Source organism: Coregonus clupeaformis, chromosome 21, assembly GCF_020615455.1.
Source record: "Coregonus clupeaformis isolate EN_2021a chromosome 21, ASM2061545v1, whole genome shotgun sequence".
In the NCBI taxonomy this organism is placed as follows: domain Eukaryota; kingdom Metazoa; phylum Chordata; class Actinopteri; order Salmoniformes; family Salmonidae; genus Coregonus; species Coregonus clupeaformis.
Genome location: NC_059212.1, coordinates 52,926,436 through 52,947,766, shown reverse-complemented (window position 1 = coordinate 52,947,766; position 21,331 = coordinate 52,926,436). Strand labels below are relative to the sequence as shown.

Below are 21,331 nucleotides of genomic sequence, written 5' to 3'. Positions count from 1 at the left end.
GAATGCTGGCGGTGCTTTCACTCTAGTGGTAGCATGAGACGGAGTCTACAACCCACACAAGTGGCTCAGGTAGTGCAGCTCATCCAGGATGGCACATCAATGCGAGCTGTGGCAAGAAGGTTTGCTGTGTCTGTCAGCGTAGTCCAGAGCATGGAGGCGCTACCAGGAGACAGGCTAGTACATCAGGAGACGTGGAGGAGGCCGTAGGAGGGCAACAACCCAGCAGCAGGACTGCTACCTCCGCCTTTGTGCAAGGAGGAGCAGGAGGAGCACTGCCAGAGCCCTGCAAAATGACCTCCAGCAGGCCACAAATGTGCATGTGTCTGCTCAAACGGTCAGAAACAGACTCCATGAAGGTGGTATGAGGGCCCGACGTCCACAGGTGGGGGTTGTGCTTACAGCCCAACACCGTGCAGGACGTTTGGCATTTGCCAGAGAACACCAAGATTGGCAAATTCGCCACTGGTGCCCTGTGCTCTTCACAGATGAAAGCAGGTTCACACTGAACACGTGACAGACGTGACAGAGTCTGGAGACACCGTGGAGAACGTTCTGCTGCCTGCAACATCCTCCAGCATGACCGGTTTGGCGGTGGGTCAGTCATGGTGTGGTGTGGCATTTCTTTGGGGGGCCGCACAGCCCTCCATGTGCTCGCCAGAGGTAGCCTAACTGCCATTAGGTACCGAGATGAGATCCTCAGACCCCTTGTGAGACCATATGCTGGTGCGGTTGGCCCTGGGTTCCTCCTAATGCAAGACAATGCTAGACCTCATGTGGCTGGAGTGTGTCAGCAGTTCCTGCAAGAGGAAGGCATTGATGCTATGGACTGGCCCGCCCGTTCCCCAGACCTGAATCCAATTGAGCACATCTGGGACATCATGTCTCGCTCCATCCACCAACGCCACGTTGCACCACAGACTGTCCAGGAGTTGGCAGATGCTTTAGTCCAGGTCTGGAAGGAGATCCCTCAGGAGACCATCCGCCACCTCATCAGGAGCATGCCCAGGCGTTGTAGGGAGGTCATACAGGCACGTGGAGGCCACATACACTACTGAGCCTCATTTTGACTTGTTTTAAGGACATTACATCAAAGTTGGATCAGCCTGTAGTGTGGTTTTCCACTTTAATTTTGAGGGTGACTCCAAATCCAGACCTCCATGGGTTGATACATTTGATTTCCATTGATAATTTTTGTGTGATTTTGTTGTCAGCACATTCAACTATGTAAAGAAAAAAGTATTTAATAAGATTATTTCATTCATTCAGATCTAGGATGTGTTATTTTAGTGTTCCCATATGTAACTCTGTGTTGTTGTTTTTTATTGCACTGCTTTGCTTTATCTTGGCCAGGTCGCAGTTGTAAATGAGAACTTGTTCTCAACTGGCTTACCTGGTTAAATAAAGGTTAAATAAAAATAAATAAAATAAAATAAAATGATGGGATGTTAATTGCTTAATTAACTGAGGACGACACCTGTGTAGAAGCACCTGCTTTCAATATACTTTGTATCCCTCACTTACTCAAGTCTTTCCATTATTTTGGCAGTTACCTGTATATCATCTTTGGTCATACACTATCAAAAACACAACTCTTAAATATAACTTTTTAGAGAGAAAGAACACAAACAAAACATAAAAACTGAAAGGGTAAACAAAATGTACAGACACAGCCTTTAACGACTGAATGCTGAATCAGCTATAAATGCACAGTTAGCTATGTCAGAATTGTTTCCCCCTGCCATCTAAACCAATGATGCCAGCAGTGCTGCGGCACAGTGATGTACCACATCACCAGGGAAAGGCACTGTACCTCACAGCCCCAGCCAACTGCCTGTTGAATGCTCAACACACTCAGCCAAAAAACACAGAACAACCAGGTCCAGCAGTGCTACATGCAGTTGCCTTTACTGCTGTCGGCAAAGCCACTGTGTAGGCTACAGAGTAGAGCTACTGTTATACTGACTTTTGAAAATACCATAATCAACCTTGTGGCTTTTTAAGTTAGCATCACCTATCCACATAAGAATACCTACATGAGCATGACATTACACAGACATAAAAAGTTAATGAGTATTTGCCCCCATGCGGTGCATGTACACCAACGTTCTCATTTGGAAACACCACACTGAAATTACATGTGAACACATGTTTTAATTAATATAATGCCCATGTCGGATACAAAGAATGGTAAAAACCTACATTTGTACTTAGACTCTCTCTCCCCTGATGAAGTACATGCAGTTACTGTATCAAACATATTTGAACAGAGATGTTATTTAACACATGCACTCTATCTCTCAGTGTGATGGGGCTTCAGTATGATTTGTGCGTAATTGAAATGACACACATTATAGTCTACTGTAGTAAAACAATTATCCATATAATTTTGTACATTTTAAGAGGTGCTTAATAGCATTAATTCAAGAAAATTGCACTGCATAGCACTAAGTACCTGAGTGAATGCAATGCACTGAGTGGGTGGGTACACTCTTAGAAAAAAATGTGGTATCTAGAACCTAAAAGGGTTCTTCGGCTGTCCCCATAGGAGAACCCTTTTGGTTCCAGGTAGAACCCTATTGGGTTCCAGGTAGAACGCTTTCCCAAGAGGGTTCTACATGAAACCCAAAATAGTTCTACTTGGAACGAAAAATGGTTCTACCTGGAACCAAAAAGGGTTCTTCTATGGGACAGCCGAAGAACCCTTTTGGAAGCCTTTTTTATAAGAGTGTATCTATCCACAGTATCCTCTGAGCGGGGCAGTGAAATAGGTCAGAATATAGTTTTGTAGGTACAATGTCTAAAAAATCATCCTTGCTCTACCAGTGCTATGGGAAGAGATGTTCAGGAATGTGTCTGTTTAATTTGTTCCATTATGAAGAAACATTTTTCTAGACAGTTTATTCAGATGGTGGATCATCTGTCAACATAATTCCAGCTTTAATAGGCTGGGATGTTCAATGAAGGTCACAAATATTTCAAAAGATATAGCCTACTTAGTAAAGTAGCCTAGCTTCAATCTATCACAACTGAATAGACAAAACGCATGAGCAAAATGAGGTTAGCAGCCTACACATGTGGAACAATACAAGAATGACATGCTGAACATGTTCTATAATGAAATTAATAACTTACCAGACAGACGTGACTGAGGACCAAGCTGAAGAAAAGAAAGCCCACACTGTGGAACACTAGAGTGGCTCCCATCCCTGAGACAACCATGCTGAACCTCCAATAGTCGTTTCAGAAAGCAAGGTTGAGTTGATGCTTCAGTTAAAATGACTTAATGTACTTTAAACTGTCTTCAAAAGAGCAAGTCATTTTTCACTCTATCTGTCCTCTCATTATGGTCTTGACAGTGGCTTGTAAAATCATAACTATAATCTCTTTGCTTTCCCTCCCTCTTTTTAAATCTGTAATACGTTCAAACTGAGCCCACTCACTTTATTTATCTGCATGTCTGTTTTTTGTTGTTGTTTTTTTACTTCTTCTGAAATTACATCCACATGTCAGAACTATTTATGTCGCTCTCGTTCTGCGGTGGGAAGTTCAAATGATTCTTTGTGGAGAAGAAACCAGCGCTGTATTTTTAGGTCTTTTAAATTTCCCTTCAGACTAATTTAAACACTTCCGTATGGAGCTGTGCGCCTTTATGCCATATCCCAAACGTTCCTTCCCAAGAACCCAGTCCAAATGTTAATTGTTAAGTGGACAAAATCATATGTCACTTATTATGTGACCTACGTTCATTTACATATAGTGCACAAACGCATGATTCATCATGTCATATGTCATAGTGAAGAACTATAGACAATTCAATTCCATATTATTTTCTTGGAAGACGTGTTAGCCATTGAATTAGGAATTTCTTCTAATAAGATTATTGCTATGACGAAACATTTTATCCTGTAGGCTGTCCCACGAGACATTAATTTCGATACTGAATAGATGATGGTCCATGCACACTAATGACCATTGTATCGAACTATAAAAAGTTTAACTTCATACTTATATTCATTCTATGTGGATATATCACATCTACAAACGTCACCCTACTCTGTTTACGCATGATGGTGTAGACAGTCCAAGGAAATCGCAAACCAGGCTATAAAGATCACACTTACGCTATTTGTGACAAACCAAACTCTGATGTATTTCAGCTTTTTCAGAACCACCTAAATCTAAAAAGGCAGCCTCCTTCCAAAGTAAATCAGAAAGTTAAAGAGTTATCCCTAATATTCAACGCGGCTCCAGATGTGGACGGCAGTTGCTCGAGATCAGTTGTGAGAGTATGAAGGGGGATGAAAGAGGCAGGTATTAGAGAAGCGGGTGAAAGGTTCTCATTGGTCCGTGCTCTCTTGCGTTAGATTAAACCACGTCTCTAAAATGACATACAGTATTTTCTCTGCCCTTTCCACACAATCTCCACATTCAACAGATTTCTGAGTGTTGCCAGTTTATTTCAGCAAACTACGCTAACATTTTGCATATTTTATTGAATATGCTATCAACACATACTGCATGGGAGGATAAGTAGAATGTTCCAGGCACATTTAGCCTACACTTTGTTATTTTTCCACTAGTAGCCTAGCCATAGTGTGCATATCCTCTAACATGATATGTCCACTATGCCATAATAAAATAGTTATCTCCAGGCATGTGAACCCATTTTGTGACTGAATGATAAAAAAACAACAACAAAAAAACAAGACATACATATTGTTATTGTTACTGTATTATTACATACATTTCCAATTCAAAGTGACCCTTTATGAATATACAATTTACAATCTTTCAAATGGCCAACTACTGTATCTTCAGCAGTGTTGAGGAAGCTAGTTTACCAAGCTACCAATTACTTCATAAGCTACACTAAAGCTACCCTTAAAGGGTAGGTAGCATAAATGTAACCACATGTAACATATGGATTTGCATTAGTATACACATCAAAAGTCCCAATGCAAAGTTACACCTCACTTTTCTATTTTTCGAGTTATTACATAAAACCGATCAGAATTCTGAAGATTGCCGAAGTCATGTTGTGAAATGTTTTTCCGGGGGGTGATGTAATATGGAGGACCTGGCAAGCCAGCCTTTTCCCTATAATGTAAACTCCAACAGAAATAACTTCCTATGTATAACTTCAAATTAAACCAAATTGTTTGCGCTCATGACTACTGGTTTCAATAACATTTTCAGCCAATTTACAAGCAAATACTTTCTAAATGTATTGTTATAAATCAACTTGCAAGCCAATTGGCCTTCTACCATTAGCCCTACCAGCCTGCTAAAGTTATGTTAGCACTACATGAGTCAGCCAGTTGCTATCAACACCTAGCTTACAGCTATATTAAAGTAAACCGACATTTTGGAAATGCATAATGCCATCTAACCAGTTATCAAAGAATGTTTTTATTTTATTTTATTTTTTATCAAAGCATGTTAGCTATATGCAGTTATCTTAGCCAGCAAGCTAGCCAGCCAGCTAACATTAGCTATTTAGCCAACTAGCTATTAGCCTAACTAGCCTAGCCAACCACCACGGTTATGGTCGGCAACCTAAAGCCCAACTACTGGAGACCAGCTAGAACACAACTAACACAACACAATTAAAACATAACCACAGATCAAAGCAAAGAGAGAGCAGAGACTTGATGGCTGGGTCCATCCAATGGTAAAACGTTTAAAAGCGTGCAGGCTGAGTTAGCTACCAAAGCCATGGGGAGGCGGGAGCTTCATCGGCCGTTGGAGAGTCAGGGAAATCCCAAATAGATAGATTCCAGATGTCCGTCAGCTAGTGCACTAGCACTAAGCCAAGGTGGAAAAAGTTACAAAACTCCTGTAGCCTACTTCACAGACAAAATGTCGAAAAGTTGACAAAACAAAAAGGAGAACAGAAGGGGTACTACAAAATTAAAGCAAGCAGGTATGATTTTCTCTTTCGTTTTGAGTCCACGGCAAGAAGGCACCAGAGCCTGCTGTGCTAATGGATTACCAATAGATTACACAGCTACAAAGTCTGTGAAGAGCATTCTGCATGGCCGCTCGTGCCCGATCTGCTTCTTGTTTACATCACACTTCCTGTGATTGGTGGATTGTAGCTCACCACCGTCAACACTTGGTCTGGAATGTAATTACATGCTAGCATGGCTAGTGGCTAATGTTAGCCAGCTTGAGCTAGCTACCGAGCTAGCATACGAACTCGGTAGCACAGAGTAAATCCTCCATATGATGTTGAGAAATAGTGTATTGTGGGTAGCTTAGAAGATATCCGGAAATAAGTTAGTAAATATGTAATAACCCAAAAACATAACTATGTTTGTACATATAGGTAACCAGATAGTGACTACAACTAAGTTACTAAGTCTTTGACCACACTGTGTTGTTACATTGGTGAGTAAAAACTCATGCATCCTACCCTTTAAGAAAAATATAGTTTACTTAAATAAGGTTACTTTGAAACAGTAGTTCACTACATCCAAACTACTTTGTGAAAAATTATCATATCTAAATCTGAAATTTCATAGACTACAAATTGCAAGAACATATATGGATATTCTAGGTATTCTACACTGAGTATACCAAACATTAGAACACCTTCCTAATATTGACCCTCAATTCGTCGGGGCATGGACTCTACAAGGTGTCAAAAGCATTCCACATGGATGCTGGACCATGTTGACCCATGTTCAGCCAGCAGCATACCACCCTGCATCCCACTGCTGGCTTGCCTCTGAAGCTAAATAGGGTTTGTCCTGGTCGGTCCCTGGATGGGAGACCAGATGCTACTGGAAGTGTTGTTGGAGGGCCAGTAGAAGGCACTCCTTCCTTTGGTCTAAAAAAATATTCAAATTCCCCAGGGCAGTGATTGGGGACATTGCCCTGTGTAGAGTGCTGTCTTTAGGATGGGATGTTTGTCACGGTTCCCTCAGACAGAACCCAGAAGCAGACCAGGACAAGGAGAGTTGAACGAAGGTGAGGGTTTATTACGGATTCAAAAAAGGTGCAGAATAATCCAGGGACAGAGCGGGCGGCGTGGATGAGTTGTTGAGGGTGCAGTTGTTGGTCCAGTGATGGCTCGGCAGCCGCCGACCATCAGGCAGAGGTAGGGTGAAGGTTCCGGACGAGTGACTGCAGATGGGACAAAAACGGAGGTAAGTAAACCAAAAACCAACAAGGTACAAAACAACAAAACTAACGCTAGACGCTCTAGGACTGATACTCTGACAAAACCTACTGTTCATGGCTAACGATCCGGCAGGAACTGGATGCTCGGCCAGAGCCTAAGAAGGGTGATGATCAGGACCAGGTGTGCAGATTGCTGATGGGATGCAGGTGCGGAAAACAAGAGCGCTCCCCGGAGCGTTCCCGAACCCTCGGGAAACTGGAGATTACGAACAGGAAAAACTAGTCACCAGACAGGACCCGACTCAGACCGCCGGGATCGTTACAGTACCCCCCCTCCGACGAACGCCACCGGGCGGACTCCCCGGAGCGCCAGGATGGAGGCGGTAGAAGTCACTGATGAGGTCCGCATCTAGGACCTGTCGCCGCGGAATCCAACTCCTCTCCTCAGGGCCATACCCCTCCCAGTCCACGAGATACTGGAAACCCCGGCCCCGCCTGTCTGGAATCCATGATGCGACGCACCGTGTAGGCAGGACCACCTCCGATCATCCGAGGAGGAGGAGGAGGAGGCGGAGGAGGCAACAGAGGACTGAGGAAGACAGGCTTGAGGCAGGAGACATGAAAGGTGGGATGGACTCTGAGCGTCCTCGGTAGTTTGAGTCGAACTGCCACTGGATTGATCACCTTCTCCACCACAAACGGACCAATGAACTTCGGTAACAACTTCCTAGACTCAGTCCGTAACGGAAGATCCCGTGTGGCCAACCAAACCCCTATCTCCGATGGTATAGGTGGGAGCGGGGATCCGGCGACGATTCGCCTGGAGCTGATACCGGTCCGAAACTCTAAGGAGTGCCTTTCTGGCCCGATGCCAGGTCCGGTGGCAACGACGAATATGGGCCTGAACAGAAGGCACTGAGAGCTCCTTCTCCTGAGAAGGAAACAGGGGAGGTTGGTAGCCATACAGGCACTGGAAGGGAGACATCCCAGTGGCAGATGTAGGAAGAGTATTGTGGGCATACTCAACCCAAGGCAACTGAGAGACCCAGGAGGTGGGGTTGGAAGAGACCAGACAGCGTAGCGTGGATTCCATCTTCTGGTTGGCTCTCTCCGCCTGACCATTGGATTGGGGGTGAAAACCAGATGTGAGACTGACTGTAGCTCCAATGGCCAAACAGAAGGACTTCCAGACAGCAGAGGTAAACTGAGGGCCACGGTCGGAAACGATATCACTGGGCAAACCGTGGACCCTGAAAACCTCCCTAACCAGGATCTCGGACGTCTCCGAGGCAGAGGGAAGCTTGGCAATTGGCACAAAGTGGGCGAACTTGCTGAATCTGTCCACGATAGTCAGAACGACCGTGTTCCCCTCAGAAGCGGGCAACCCAGTGACGAAGTCCAGGGCCAGATGCGACCATGGTCGCCGGGGAATAGGAAGGGGGTGAAGTAGTCCAGAGCTGGGCCGATTGGTACTCTTATTCTGCGCACACACTGGACAGGCAGCAACAAACCCCCGAGTATCCTCGGCCATGGCAGGCCACCAAAAACGTCTGCGAAGAAACGCCATTGTCCGAGCCACGCCAGGGTGACAAGCCATCTTGCTGGCGTGGGACCATTTGAGGACAGCCGGACGAACCGACTCAGGCACAAACAACCGACCGGGTGGACCGTTACCGGGACCGGGCTGAGTCCGAAGGGCCGCCAGCACCTCCTCCTCAATCTTCCACATAACTGCTCCCACGACGCAGTTCCGGGGGAGAATAGTCTCGGTCTTGGACCCACTCTCCTCCGTCTTGGAGAACATCCGGGACAAGGCGTCCGCCTTGCCGTTCTTAGATCCAGGTCGGAACGTCAGGGAAAACTTGAATCGTCCGAAAAACAACGCCCACCTGGCCTGGACGGGAGTTGAGACGTTTAGCCGATTGCACGTAAGCAAGATTCTTGTGGTCAGTCCAGACAATAAACGGTTGCTCCGCCCCCTCCAACCAGTGGCGCCACTCCTCCAAGGCAAGTTTCACCGCGAGAAGCTCCCGGTTACCCACATCGTAATTCCTCTCCGCAGGCGAAAGGCGACGAGAGTAGTAGGCGCAGGGATGGAGTTTACTGTCCGTGGAGCATCGCTGCGACAGGATGGCGCCAACTCCCACATCAGACGCGTCCACTTCAACGACGAACTGACGGGCCGTGTCCGGTTGAGAGAGAATCGGTGCGTTGGTGAATCGCCTCTTCAAATCCAGAAACGCACGATCCGCCTCCGGATTCCACTTGAAGGTCCTGATACTGGAAGTCAAGGCAGTTAATGGAGCGGCCACACGGCTGTAATCCCGGATGAATCTGCGGTAGAAATTCGCAAACCCCAAAAATCTCTGGAGCTGCAATCTCGTACCGGGCTGGGCCCATTCCAGAACCGCTCTAACCTTCTCCTGGTCCATCCTAATCTCTCCCCTGGAGATGATGTACCCGAGAAAGGATGTCGTGTGGGCGTGAAACTCGCACTTCTCGGCCTTCACGAACAGGCGATTCTCCAACAATCGCTGCAGAACCTGCCGGACATGCTGGACGTGGTCGGAAGGTTCCTTCGAGAAGATCAGAATGTCATCCAGGTAAACAAACACAAAGAGACCGATCATATCTCTCAGGACGTCGTTCACCATACTCTGGAATACCGCTGGAGCATTGGTCAGTCCAAACGGCATCACCTGATACTCGAAGTGACCCATCGGTGTATTGAAACCCGTCAACCACTCGTCCCCCTCTCTGATCCGGACCAGGTGATACGCATTGCGTAGGTCTAGCTTGGTGAACACCGTAGCACCCTGTAAGGAGTCGAAGGCAGAACTCATCAAGGGCAGGGGATACTTGTTCTTGACCGTGATGTCATTCAACCCCCGATAATCAATACACGGTCGAAGAGAGCCATCCTTCTTACCCACAAAGAAGAATCCTGCCCCCAGGGGTGATGACGAGGGACGAACGAGACCAGCAGCTAGGGACTCCTTGATGTAGGTCTCCAACGCCTCACGTTCAGGTCGGGAGATACTGTATAACCTTCCCTTGGGGTAGACAGCTCCAGGGACCAGGTTGATGGCACAATCATATGGTCGGTGGGGAGGAAGTGACAGAGCCTTCTGCTTACTGAAAACTTCCCCCAAATCGTGATATGTCTCGGGAACCAGGGACAAATCTGGGGGTTTAGCCTCAATCACCTGACTGGGAACCGAATGGGGGCAGGCAGTCTTGAGACAGTTAGCATGACAATCAAGGCTCCAACTCGTTACCTTGCCCGTCACCCAATCGAACGTGGGATTGTGTTCCTTCAGCCAGGGGTATCCAAGGACCAGAGGAACATGGGAAGACGGCAGAATGAAGAATGAAATCATCTCAGAATGATTCCCCGACAACCGCATCTTAACCGGTTCAGTCCTCATCGTGATACGTGCCAGACTACTGCCGTTCAGAGTGGTCGCTTCAATGGCTTCCGGCAATTGCTCCTTGGAAAGCCCCAGCTGTTCCACCAACTCGGCATCAAGAAAGCTTCCATCGGCACCTGAATCGATAAAAGCGTTAAGCGCTAAGCTCTGATTCCTGTTCACAAGGGTAGCCGGGAAACGGGGTCTGACAGAGGTACTGAGAGGTTGAAACTGGCTCGCTAACAGTCCTCCCAACTTTAGCGAGCCGGGCAGTTTGACGACCGCCGGGAACAAGTGGAGATGTAATGTCCCGAGCGACCACAGTAGAGGCAGCAGTTGGTCTTACGTCTATGTTGACGCTCCTCCTTGGTTAACCCGTGCCGCCCCACTTGCATGGGTTCAGAATCGGAAGAGAGGTCCTCTCCACTAATCCTTTGTGGTGGAGAATGATCGACGTGTTCTGGTCCACCACCCGACCCGACTGGGAACTGAGAAGCTGATCGATTGGACGGACCCCCATTGCTTCTCCCTCCTTCGCTCTCGGACTCGATTATCCACCCGAATAGACAAGGCTACCAAGCTGTCCAGGTCACTAGGCTCCGGATAAGAGATCAACTCATCCTTGAGCTGCTCCGACAGACCCTGGTAAAAGGCCGCTTGCAAAGACTCCTCGTTCCACCCACTCTCCACAGCCAACGTCTTGAACTCGATCACGAAGTCGGCCACGCTGCAGTTCCTTGGTGAAGAGAAAACAGGCGCCTAGCTGCGTCCCTCCCTCGGACGGAATGGTCGAAGAGCTTCCTCATCTCGGCCGTGAACCCCTGGTATGAAGCCATGCAGGGATCCTGTCGTTCCCAAACGGCTGAAGCCCACTCCAGCGCCGACCACGCAGCAACTCAATCACAAAGGCTATCCTAGCCTTGTCTGTGGCATAAGAGTAGGGCTGTAGATCGAACACTAATCCACACTGCATAAGGAAGGAACGGCATCTTCCCAGCTCCCCCTCATATTTATCCGGCGTCGGAACCTTGGGCTCACGGAGGGACACAACTTCAGAAGCGGCAGGCGAGATGGGTGAAACCGGTAGTGGGTCCTCCACCGGACACTGGCGTTGGTTCTGGACCTCCGTCAGACCGGAAGAAAGGTTCCGAACTGACAACGCGATCTCCTGTAGTACCGTGCTATGATGGCCCAACATCTTCTCCTGCTGGGTAATGGCATGGCGAACAGAGTCCAGGTCCGCTGGGTTCATTACTGGCCGGATCGTTCTGTCACGGTTCCCTCAGACAGAACCCAGAAGCAGACCAGGACAAGGAGAGTTGAACGAAGGTGAGGGTTTATTACGGATTCAAAAAAGGTGCAGAATAATCCAGGGACAGAGCGGGCGGCGTGGATGAGTTGTTGAGGGTGCAGTTGTTGGTCCAGTGATGGCTCGGCAGCCGCCGACCATCAGGCAGAGGTAGGGTGAAGGTTCCGGACGAGTGACTGCAGATGGGACAAAAACGGAGGTAAGTAAACCAAAAACCAACAAGGTACAAAACAACAAAACTAACGCTAGACGCTCTAGGACTGATACTCTGACAAAACCTACTGTTCATGGCTAACGCATCCGGCAGGAACTGGATGCTCGGCCAGAGCCTAAGAAGGGTGATGATCAGGACCAGGTGTGCAGATTGCTGATGGGATGCAGGTGCGGAAAACAAGAGCGCTCCCGGAGCGTTCCCGAACCCTCGGGAAACTGGAGATTACGAACAGGAAAAACTAGTCACCAGACAGGACCCGACTCAGACCGCCGGGATCGTTACAGTACCCCCCCTCCGACCGAACGCCACCGGGCGGACTCCCGGAGCGCCAGGATGGAGGCGGTAGAAGTCACTGATGAGGTCCGCATCTAGGACCTGTCGCCGCGGAATCCAACTCCTCTCCTCAGGGCCATACCCCTCCCAGTCCACGAGATACTGGAAACCCCGGCCCCGCCGTCTGGAATCCATGATGCGACGCACCGTGTAGGCAGGACCACCTCCGATCATCCGAGGAGGAGGAGGAGGAGGCGGAGGAGGCAACAGAGGACTGAGGAAGACAGGCTTGAGGCAGGAGACATGAAAGGTGGGATGGACTCTGAGCGTCCTCGGTAGTTTGAGTCGAACTGCCACTGGATTGATCACCTTCTCCACCACAAACGGACCAATGAACTTCGGTAACAACTTCCTAGACTCAGTCCGTAACGGAAGATCCCGTGTGGCCAACCAAACCCTATCTCCGATGGTATAGGTGGGAGCGGGGATCCGGCGACGATTCGCCTGGAGCTGATACCGGTCCGAAACTCTAAGGAGTGCCTTTCTGGCCCGATGCCAGGTCCGGTGGCAACGACGAATATGGGCCTGAACAGAAGGCACTGAGAGCTCCTTCTCCTGAGAAGGAAACAGGGGAGGTTGGTAGCCATACAGGCACTGGAAGGGAGACATCCCAGTGGCAGATGTAGGAAGAGTATTGTGGGCATACTCAACCCAAGGCAACTGAGAGACCCAGGAGGTGGGGTTGGAAGAGACCAGACAGCGTAGCGTGGATTCCATCTTCTGGTTGGCTCTCTCCGCCTGACCATTGGATTGGGGGTGAAAACCAGATGTGAGACTGACTGTAGCTCCAATGGCCAAACAGAAGGACTTCCAGACAGCAGAGGTAAACTGAGGGCCACGGTCGGAAACGATATCACTGGGCAAACCGTGGACCCTGAAAACCTCCCTAACCAGGATCTCGGACGTCTCGAGGCAGAGGGAAGCTTGGCAATTGGCACAAAGTGGGCGAACTTGCTGAATCTGTCCACGATAGTCAGAACGACCGTGTTCCCCTCAGAAGCGGGCAACCCAGTGACGAAGTCCAGGGCCAGATGCGACCATGGTCGCCGGGGAATAGGAAGGGGGTGAAGTAGTCCAGAGCTGGGCCGATTGGTACTCTTATTCTGCGACACACTGGACAGGCAGCAACAAACCCCCGAGTATCCTCGGCCATGGCAGGCCACCAAAAACGTCTGCGAAGAAACGCCATTGTCCGAGCCACGCCAGGGTGACAAGCCATCTTGCTGGCGTGGGACCATTTGAGACAGCCGACGAACCGACTCAGGCACAAACAACCGACCGGGTGGACCGTTACCGGGACCGGGCTGAGTCCGAAGGGCCGCCAGCACCTCCTCCTCAATCTTCCACATAACTGCTCCCACGACGCAGTTCCGGGGGAGAATAGTCTCGGTCTTGGACCCACTCTCCTCCGTCTTGGAGAACATCCGGGACAAGGCGTCCGCCTTGCCGTTCTTAGATCCAGGTCGGAACGTCAGGGAAAAACTTGAATCGTCCGAAAAACAACGCCCACCTGGCCTGACGGGAGTTGAGACGTTTAGCCGATTGCACGTAAGCAAGATTCTTGTGGTCAGTCCAGACAATAAACGGTTGCTCCGCCCCCCTCCAACCAGTGGCGCCACTCCTCCAAGGCAAGTTTCACCGCGAGAAGCTCCCGGTTACCCACATCGTAATTCCTCTCCGCAGGCGAAAGGCGACGAGAGTAGTAGGCGCAGGGATGGAGTTTACTGTCCGTGGAGCATCGCTGCGACAGGATGGCGCCAACTCCCACATCAGACGCGTCCACTTCAACGACGAACTGACGGGCCGTGTCCGGTTGAGAGAGAATCGGTGCGTTGGTGAATCGCCTCTTCAAATCCAGAAACGCACGATCCGCCTCCGGATTCCACTTGAAGGTCCTGATACTGGAAGTCAAGGCAGTTAATGGAGCGGCCACACGGCTGTAATCCCGGATGAATCTGCGGTAGAAATTCGCAAACCCCAAAAATCTCTGGAGCTGCAATCTCGTACCGGGCTGGGCCCATTCCAGAACCGCTCTAACCTTCTCCTGGTCCATCCTAATCTCTCCCCTGGAGATGATGTACCCGAGAAAGGATGTCGTGTGGGCGTGAAACTTCGCACTTCTCGGCCTTCACGAACAGGCGATTCTCCAACAATCGCTGCAGAACCTGCCGGACATGCTGGACGTGGTCGGAAGGTTCCTTCGAGAAGATCAGAATGTCATCCAGGTAAACAAACACAAAGAGACCGATCATATCTCTCAGGACGTCGTTCACCATACTCTGGAATACCGCTGGAGCATTGGTCAGTCCAAACGGCATCACCTGATACTCGGTGACCCATCGGTGTATTGAAACCCGTCAACCACTCGTCCCCCCTCTGATCCGGACCAGGTGATACGCATTGCGTAGGTCTAGCTTGGTGAACACCGTAGCACCCTGTAAGGAGTCGAAGGCAGAACTCATCAAGGGCAGGGGATACTTGTTCTTGACCGTGATGTCATTCAACCCCCGATAATCAATACACGGTCGAAGAGAGCCATCCTTCTTACCCACAAAGAAGAATCCTGCCCCAGGGGGTGATGACGAGGGACGAACGAGACCAGCAGCTAGGGACTCCTTGATGTAGGTCTCCAACGCCTCACGTTCAGGTCGGGAGATACTGTATAACCTTCCCTTGGGGTAGACAGCTCCAGGGACCAGGTTGATGGCACAATCATATGGTCGGTGGGGAGGAAGTGACAGAGCCTTCTGCTTACTGAAAACTTCCCCCAAATCGTGATATGTCTCGGGAACCAGGGACAAATCTGGGGGTTTAGCCTCAATCACCTGACTGGGAACCGAATGGGGGCAGGCAGTCTTGAGACAGTTAGCATGACAATCAAGGCTCCAACTCGTTACCTTGCCCGTCACCCAATCGAACGTGGGATTGTGTTCCTTCAGCCAGGGGTATCCAAGGACCAGAGGAACATGGGAAGACGGCAGAATGAAGAATGAAATCATCTCAGAATGATTCCCCGACAACCGCATCTTAACCGGTTCAGTCCTCATCGTGATACGTGCCAGACTACTGCCGTTCAGAGTGGTCGCTTCAATGGCTTCCGGCAATTGCTCCTTGGAAAGCCCCAGCTGTTCCACCAACTCGGCATCAAGAAAGCTTCCATCGGCACCTGAATCGATAAAAGCGTTAAGCGCTAAGCTCTGATTCCTGTTCACAAGGGTAGCCGGGAAACGGGGTCTGACAGAGGTACTGAGAGGTTGAAACTGGCTCGCTAACAGTCCTCCCAACTTTAGCGAGCCGGGCAGTTTGACGACCGCCGGGAACAAGTGGAGATGTAATGTCCCGAGCGACCACAGTAGAGGCAGCAGTTGGTCTTACGTCTATGTTGACGCTCCTCCTTGGTTAACCCGTGCCGCCCCCACTTGCATGGGTTCAGAATCGGAAGAGAGGTCCTCTCCACTAATCCTTTGTGGTGGAGAATGATCGACGTGTTCTGGTCCACCACCCGACCCGACTGGGAACTGAGAAGCTGATCGATTGGACGGACCCCATTGCTTCTCCCTCCTTCGCTCTCGGACTCGATTATCCACCCGAATAGACAAGGCTACCAAGCTGTCCAGGTCACTAGGCTCCGGATAAGAGATCAACTCATCCTTGAGCTGCTCCGACAGACCCTGGTAAAAGGCCGCTTGCAAAGACTCCTCGTTCCACCCACTCTCCACAGCCAACGTCTTGAACTCGATCACGAAGTCGGCCACGCTGCGAGTTCCTTGGTGAAGAGAAAACAGGCGCCTAGCTGCGTCCCCTCCCTCGGACGGAATGGTCGAAGAGCTTCCTCATCTCGGCCGTGAACCCCTGGTATGAAGCCATGCAGGGATCCTGTCGTTCCCAAACGGCTGAAGCCCACTCCAGCGCTCGACCACGCAGCAACTCAATCACAAAGGCTATCCTAGCCTTGTCTGTGGCATAAGAGTAGGGCTGTAGATCGAACACTAATCCACACTGCATAAGGAAGGAACGGCATCTTCCCAGCTCCCCCTCATATTTATCCGGCGTCGGAACCTTGGGCTCACGGAGGGACACAACTTCAGAAGCGGCAGGCGAGATGGGTGAAACCGGTAGTGGGTCCTCCACCGGACACTGGCGTTGGTTCTGGACCTCCGTCAGACCGGAAGAAAGGTTCGAACTGACAACGCGATCTCCTGTAGTACCGTGCTATGATGGCCCAACATCTTCTCCTGCTGGGTAATGGCATGGCGAACAGAGTCCAGGTCCGCTGGGTTCATTACTGGCGGATCGTTCTGTCACGGTTCCCTCAGACAGAACCCAGAAGCAGACCAGGACAAGGAGAGTTGAACGAAGGTGAGGGTTTATTACGGATTCAAAAAAGGTGCAGAATAATCCAGGGACAGAGCGGGCGGCGTGGATGAGTTGTTGAGGGTGCAGTTGTTGGTCCAGTGATGGCTCGGCAGCCGCCGACCATCAGGCAGAGGTAGGGTGAAGGTTCCGGACGAGTGACTGCAGATGGGACAAAAACGGAGGTAAGTAAACCAAAAACCAACAAGGTACAAAACAACAAAACTAACGCTAGACGCTCTAGGACTGATACTCTGACAAAACCTACTGTTCATGGCTAACGATCCGGCAGGAACTGGATGCTCGGCCAGAGCCTAAGAAGGGTGATGATCAGGACCAGGTGTGCAGATTGCTGATGGGATGCAGGTGCGGAAAACAAGAGCGCTCCCCGGAGCGTTCCCGAACCCTCGGGAAACTGGAGATTACGAACAGGAAAAACTAGTCACCAGACAGGACCCGACTCAGACCGCCGGGATCGTTACAATGTTAAATGGTTGACCTGACTCTCTGTGGTCACTAAATATCCCATGGCACTTATTGTAAGAGTAGGGGTGTTAACCCCTGTGTCCTGGCTAAATTACCAATCTGGCCCTCATACCATCATGGCCACCTGATCATCCCCAGCTTCCAATTGGCTCATTAGTCCTCCTTCCTCTCTCTTGTAAGTATTCCCCAGGTTGTTGCTGTAAATGAGAATGGGTTCTCAGTCAACTTACCTGGTAAAATAAATAAAATTGACTCCAATGCTTCCCACAGTTGTGTCAAGTTGGCTGGATGTCCTTTGGGTGGTGGACCATTCTTGATACACACAGGAAACTGTTGAGTGTGAAAAACCCAGCAGCATTGCAGTTCTTGACACAAACCGGTGCGCCTGGCACCTACTACCATGCCCCGTTCAAAGGCACTTCAATCTTTTGTCTTGCCCATTCACCCTCTGAATGTCACACATACACAATCCATGTCTCAATTGTCTCAAGGCTTAAAAATCCTTCTTTAACCTGTCTTCTCCCCTTCATCTACACTGATTGAAGTGGATTTAACAAGTGACATCAATAAGGGATCATAGCTTTCACCTGAATTTATCTGGTCAGTCTATGTCATGGAAATGTTTTCTATACTCAGTGTATATGGCTATTCTACGTATACTACATGGTGTTTACTGCCTTTATTTAAGCAGGTAAGTCATTGAAAGCACATTATTTTCTACAATAACGACCTGGTGTTTGTAAAACCATACTTGTACTCATTTGTAGGCATATTTCTACATGATGAACAACCGTATCATTTATATAGATTCTGTATAGATTTGTGAGTGAGCACGTAGACTTAATGACGCCAATAAGCGCAATGTCTCACACTATTGGTTCATTGATTGGTTTTGTTAGAGGAACATTTGTATCTATTGCAGTACTCTTGCATTGTTAGAATGTCAACACATTCAGGTGACACATTCAAAAAATGTGCCTAATGTGTTTTTTCTCTCATTCAACACCATTAACAAACAAGACTGTGTACAGAAGCCTTAAAGGTAATGCACTCAAGAATAAATATTCCATTGGTCAAATTTAGTAGATAAATCGCCCTACTGTATGTACTGTCACAACCATTCATCTTACTTCTTACTCATTAGAACAGATAGACAAATACCTATCACTTCATAAGAAAACTGGCCAATTGCTATGATAAATATAGTACTAAAAGTAAAGAATCTGGAAATGAATAATCAAAGTGTCTTTTTATAGTAGCTTACATGTAGCCTACATGTGACAAGGCGACATGTGCAGTGAGTAAATTGTTATCATGCTATGAAGGACTGTTGATTTGGATTAAGGCGCCATCCAATCCATATCCATTATACATGGGAGAGAATGATGCTTCTGTGCCACAGAAATGCTCAACCGTATGTCACACTGAGAGAGATTGTCACACAGCATAGACGAGCATCTCACCACCCGAATGTGCGTACGCTGTGCTTATGAGATATCCCATTTTATACAGTCTCTACAACATGTAGTCTTATGTTTTCAATTTGATCTAGCTTGCAGCCGTCCTGCAGGAGTTAAACATTCATTTAAATGGTCATTTATATGCATGAATAAGCAGATAATTAACCATTAAATCAGGTGTCGTGCAGGCTAATTTGGATGAGAAAGAGTCATACTTTGGTGACAGACTAGGACATTGGAACAGCATGTTGTTTTTAGCTGGTGACATCTGAGAAATACTGTAGTGGCCTTGTGTATGTATTGTGTATGCATAGGACAAACTGCTCTACAGAGCAGTGGAGGTTGCTGAGGGGAGGACGGCTCATAATAATGGCTGGAATGGAGTCAACAGAATGTTATCAAACACATCAAAGATGTGGTTTCCATGTGGTTGATACCACTCCATTGACTCCGTTCTAGCCATTACTATGAGCCGTCCTCCCCTCAGCAGCCTCCACTGATAGAGAGTCTCACCTAGTTGAATCACAATAATGTTGGGAAATACTTGAACGGTATAATAGACTATGTACTCTATAAAGAAAAGATAAAGGAAAATGAAGTGAATTATTGTAGTTGATGTCATTCTAACTGACAGCTTATATAGCTCAACATTGGACAGATATGGAACGAATATGCATGTTAAAGTATGCATTATTATCACATACTGATATGAGCAGAAAGAACTCAAGATATTGCAAATAACATATAAATGTGCTGTACAGTAAGAACTTTGCGCGTAAAAGATAGTCATAACAATTAATAACATAATAATATAAGCTTTTAAATTAAATAAGGCTACTCATATGCAAAACAGGGCAGTGTGAAATGCCAATTGTTGCATTTCAAAGTAGAACATTCTATGGACCTCATATTTAAGCAATGCATTCATTTGTTTTTTAGCATGTTTAAAGTGCTTGTAAAATGTTTCAATCCCGTACAACCAAACCCACTCTTGCATTAATTATATTAATGGAACTAGTCAATGAAAATGTATATACCCGACCCCACAGTGACCTAGCTAACCTGAATAAACCTGAACTTAACCTATCACACAATAAAATACCATCACTCGCGCTCTTCAGGAAATAACATGTATTATCATTAAAGCAATATCCAAATATAAAAAATTGCATTATTAAACAAGTTTGTCCTCATGGCCTCAAGACAAGAGGAAGCTGTGTCTCATTATTGGTTATTCTTGAAACATCAGCAACAACTGGGGCAGGAAGTAGCACATGTGGAAGACAGCGTCCTGCTGTGCTTTAGCAGAGAAACTGAAATTATCTCCAATGACCATGCCCCCCCACACACACACACTCACACACTCACACACTCACTCACTCACTCACTCACTCACTCACACACTCACTCACTCACTCACTCACTCATTCACTCACTCACACACTCATTCACTCACTCAAAAAAAGAAGAGGACACCTGTACCATGTCAGATATAAAGTTGAAATGTATTTGCATCCCAATATGAGTTTGCATCCCAATATTACACAGAAGACTAAAATTATAAAATTATGAAAAATATGAATAACATTCCACCCATGAGGCCACTAGGTCATTTGACTGCAGGAAAGGATTGAATAGGTCAAGAGGAGTTCAAAAAGCACAACAACTCTCTAATGAACTCAACTTGTCACTAGAATTGTATGCTTTAATACCAAATGACCCCAAGAACAGCATTTTCACATCTACATTCAGTGATTAAAAGCAGCATATCTAATCTAGCAAGCCAGACTCTGTAGTTTATCATTTGCTGTGCAACACAAAGGGAAGACTGGAGAACAAGGTTCCAGCCAAACACTATTTCAGCACTCCCCTGAATTGGTCTCCAACAAGTTGTTGTTTTCATTGACAAAAATATAGTACTTTTTTTGTATGCTTCTCTTTTTTTGGTTTGTAGGGTCTCTTTGGACAAATTCAAACCCAAAGTCATAAAATGCCAATGTGTGGTTGGGTTTTAGGGATGTGGTTGCGAGTGGAAAAAATTTAGACAAGGGCACATACCATTGATTGAACTCAATTAGTTGATGGACCTGGCTAGTCTGGATACATTGGGTCAAAAGTTCAACTCTCTGTTGGACTGCAATGTCTAAACACAACCCATTACATTCACGTGTCTTCTGCCAACTCTCAACCAAAATCATTGAGTTGGCTGTATCTTTGACTAATTTATGGTGGTTGGGAAGCACCCTTATACCAAATGTTTTGCCATTTTCTTTGCTATATTGTAAGTAAAAGTTGCAATAACTTTCTTGTTGGGACACCTTAGTGATGACAGTCGTGAGTCAGCGGCCCCGAAAGACAGTGTAAAATACAGACTCAATCTGGGCACACAGTTGGGTAGAATGGGAATTGTAGATACAATAAGAAATTGCTTGGTGCATCTCCTCCTGAGCATCTTGATTTGCTTAATCAGTTGTATAGATGTCATCTGCTTGGTGAGAGCAAAACATTCACTCCCATGTAAGCTATGCCCTATGATATGCCTGAAGGGAAGGGGAAATGATCAATGATGTGGAAACTCAGAGAGAAAGAGAGAGAGAGTGGGACCCAGGTTAATGCCCCTAGCTGCACAATGTGACACAAG

General features: G+C 47.6%; 1 protein-coding gene across 1 annotated transcript in view; it reads right to left on the bottom strand.

Moving 5' to 3' along the window:
- Window positions 1–3,487, bottom strand: part of LOC121534663 (parathyroid hormone/parathyroid hormone-related peptide receptor-like) — a 69,879-nt gene extending 66,392 nt beyond the window's left edge. The window contains exon 1 of the mRNA XM_041841244.2: window positions 3,133–3,487. Coding sequence (XP_041697178.1) covers window positions 3,133–3,219 — 87 coding nt within the window. The 5' untranslated portion in view covers window positions 3,220–3,487. The remainder of the gene's footprint in view (window positions 1–3,132) is intronic.
- Window positions 3,488–21,331: the final 17,844 nt, after the last annotated feature.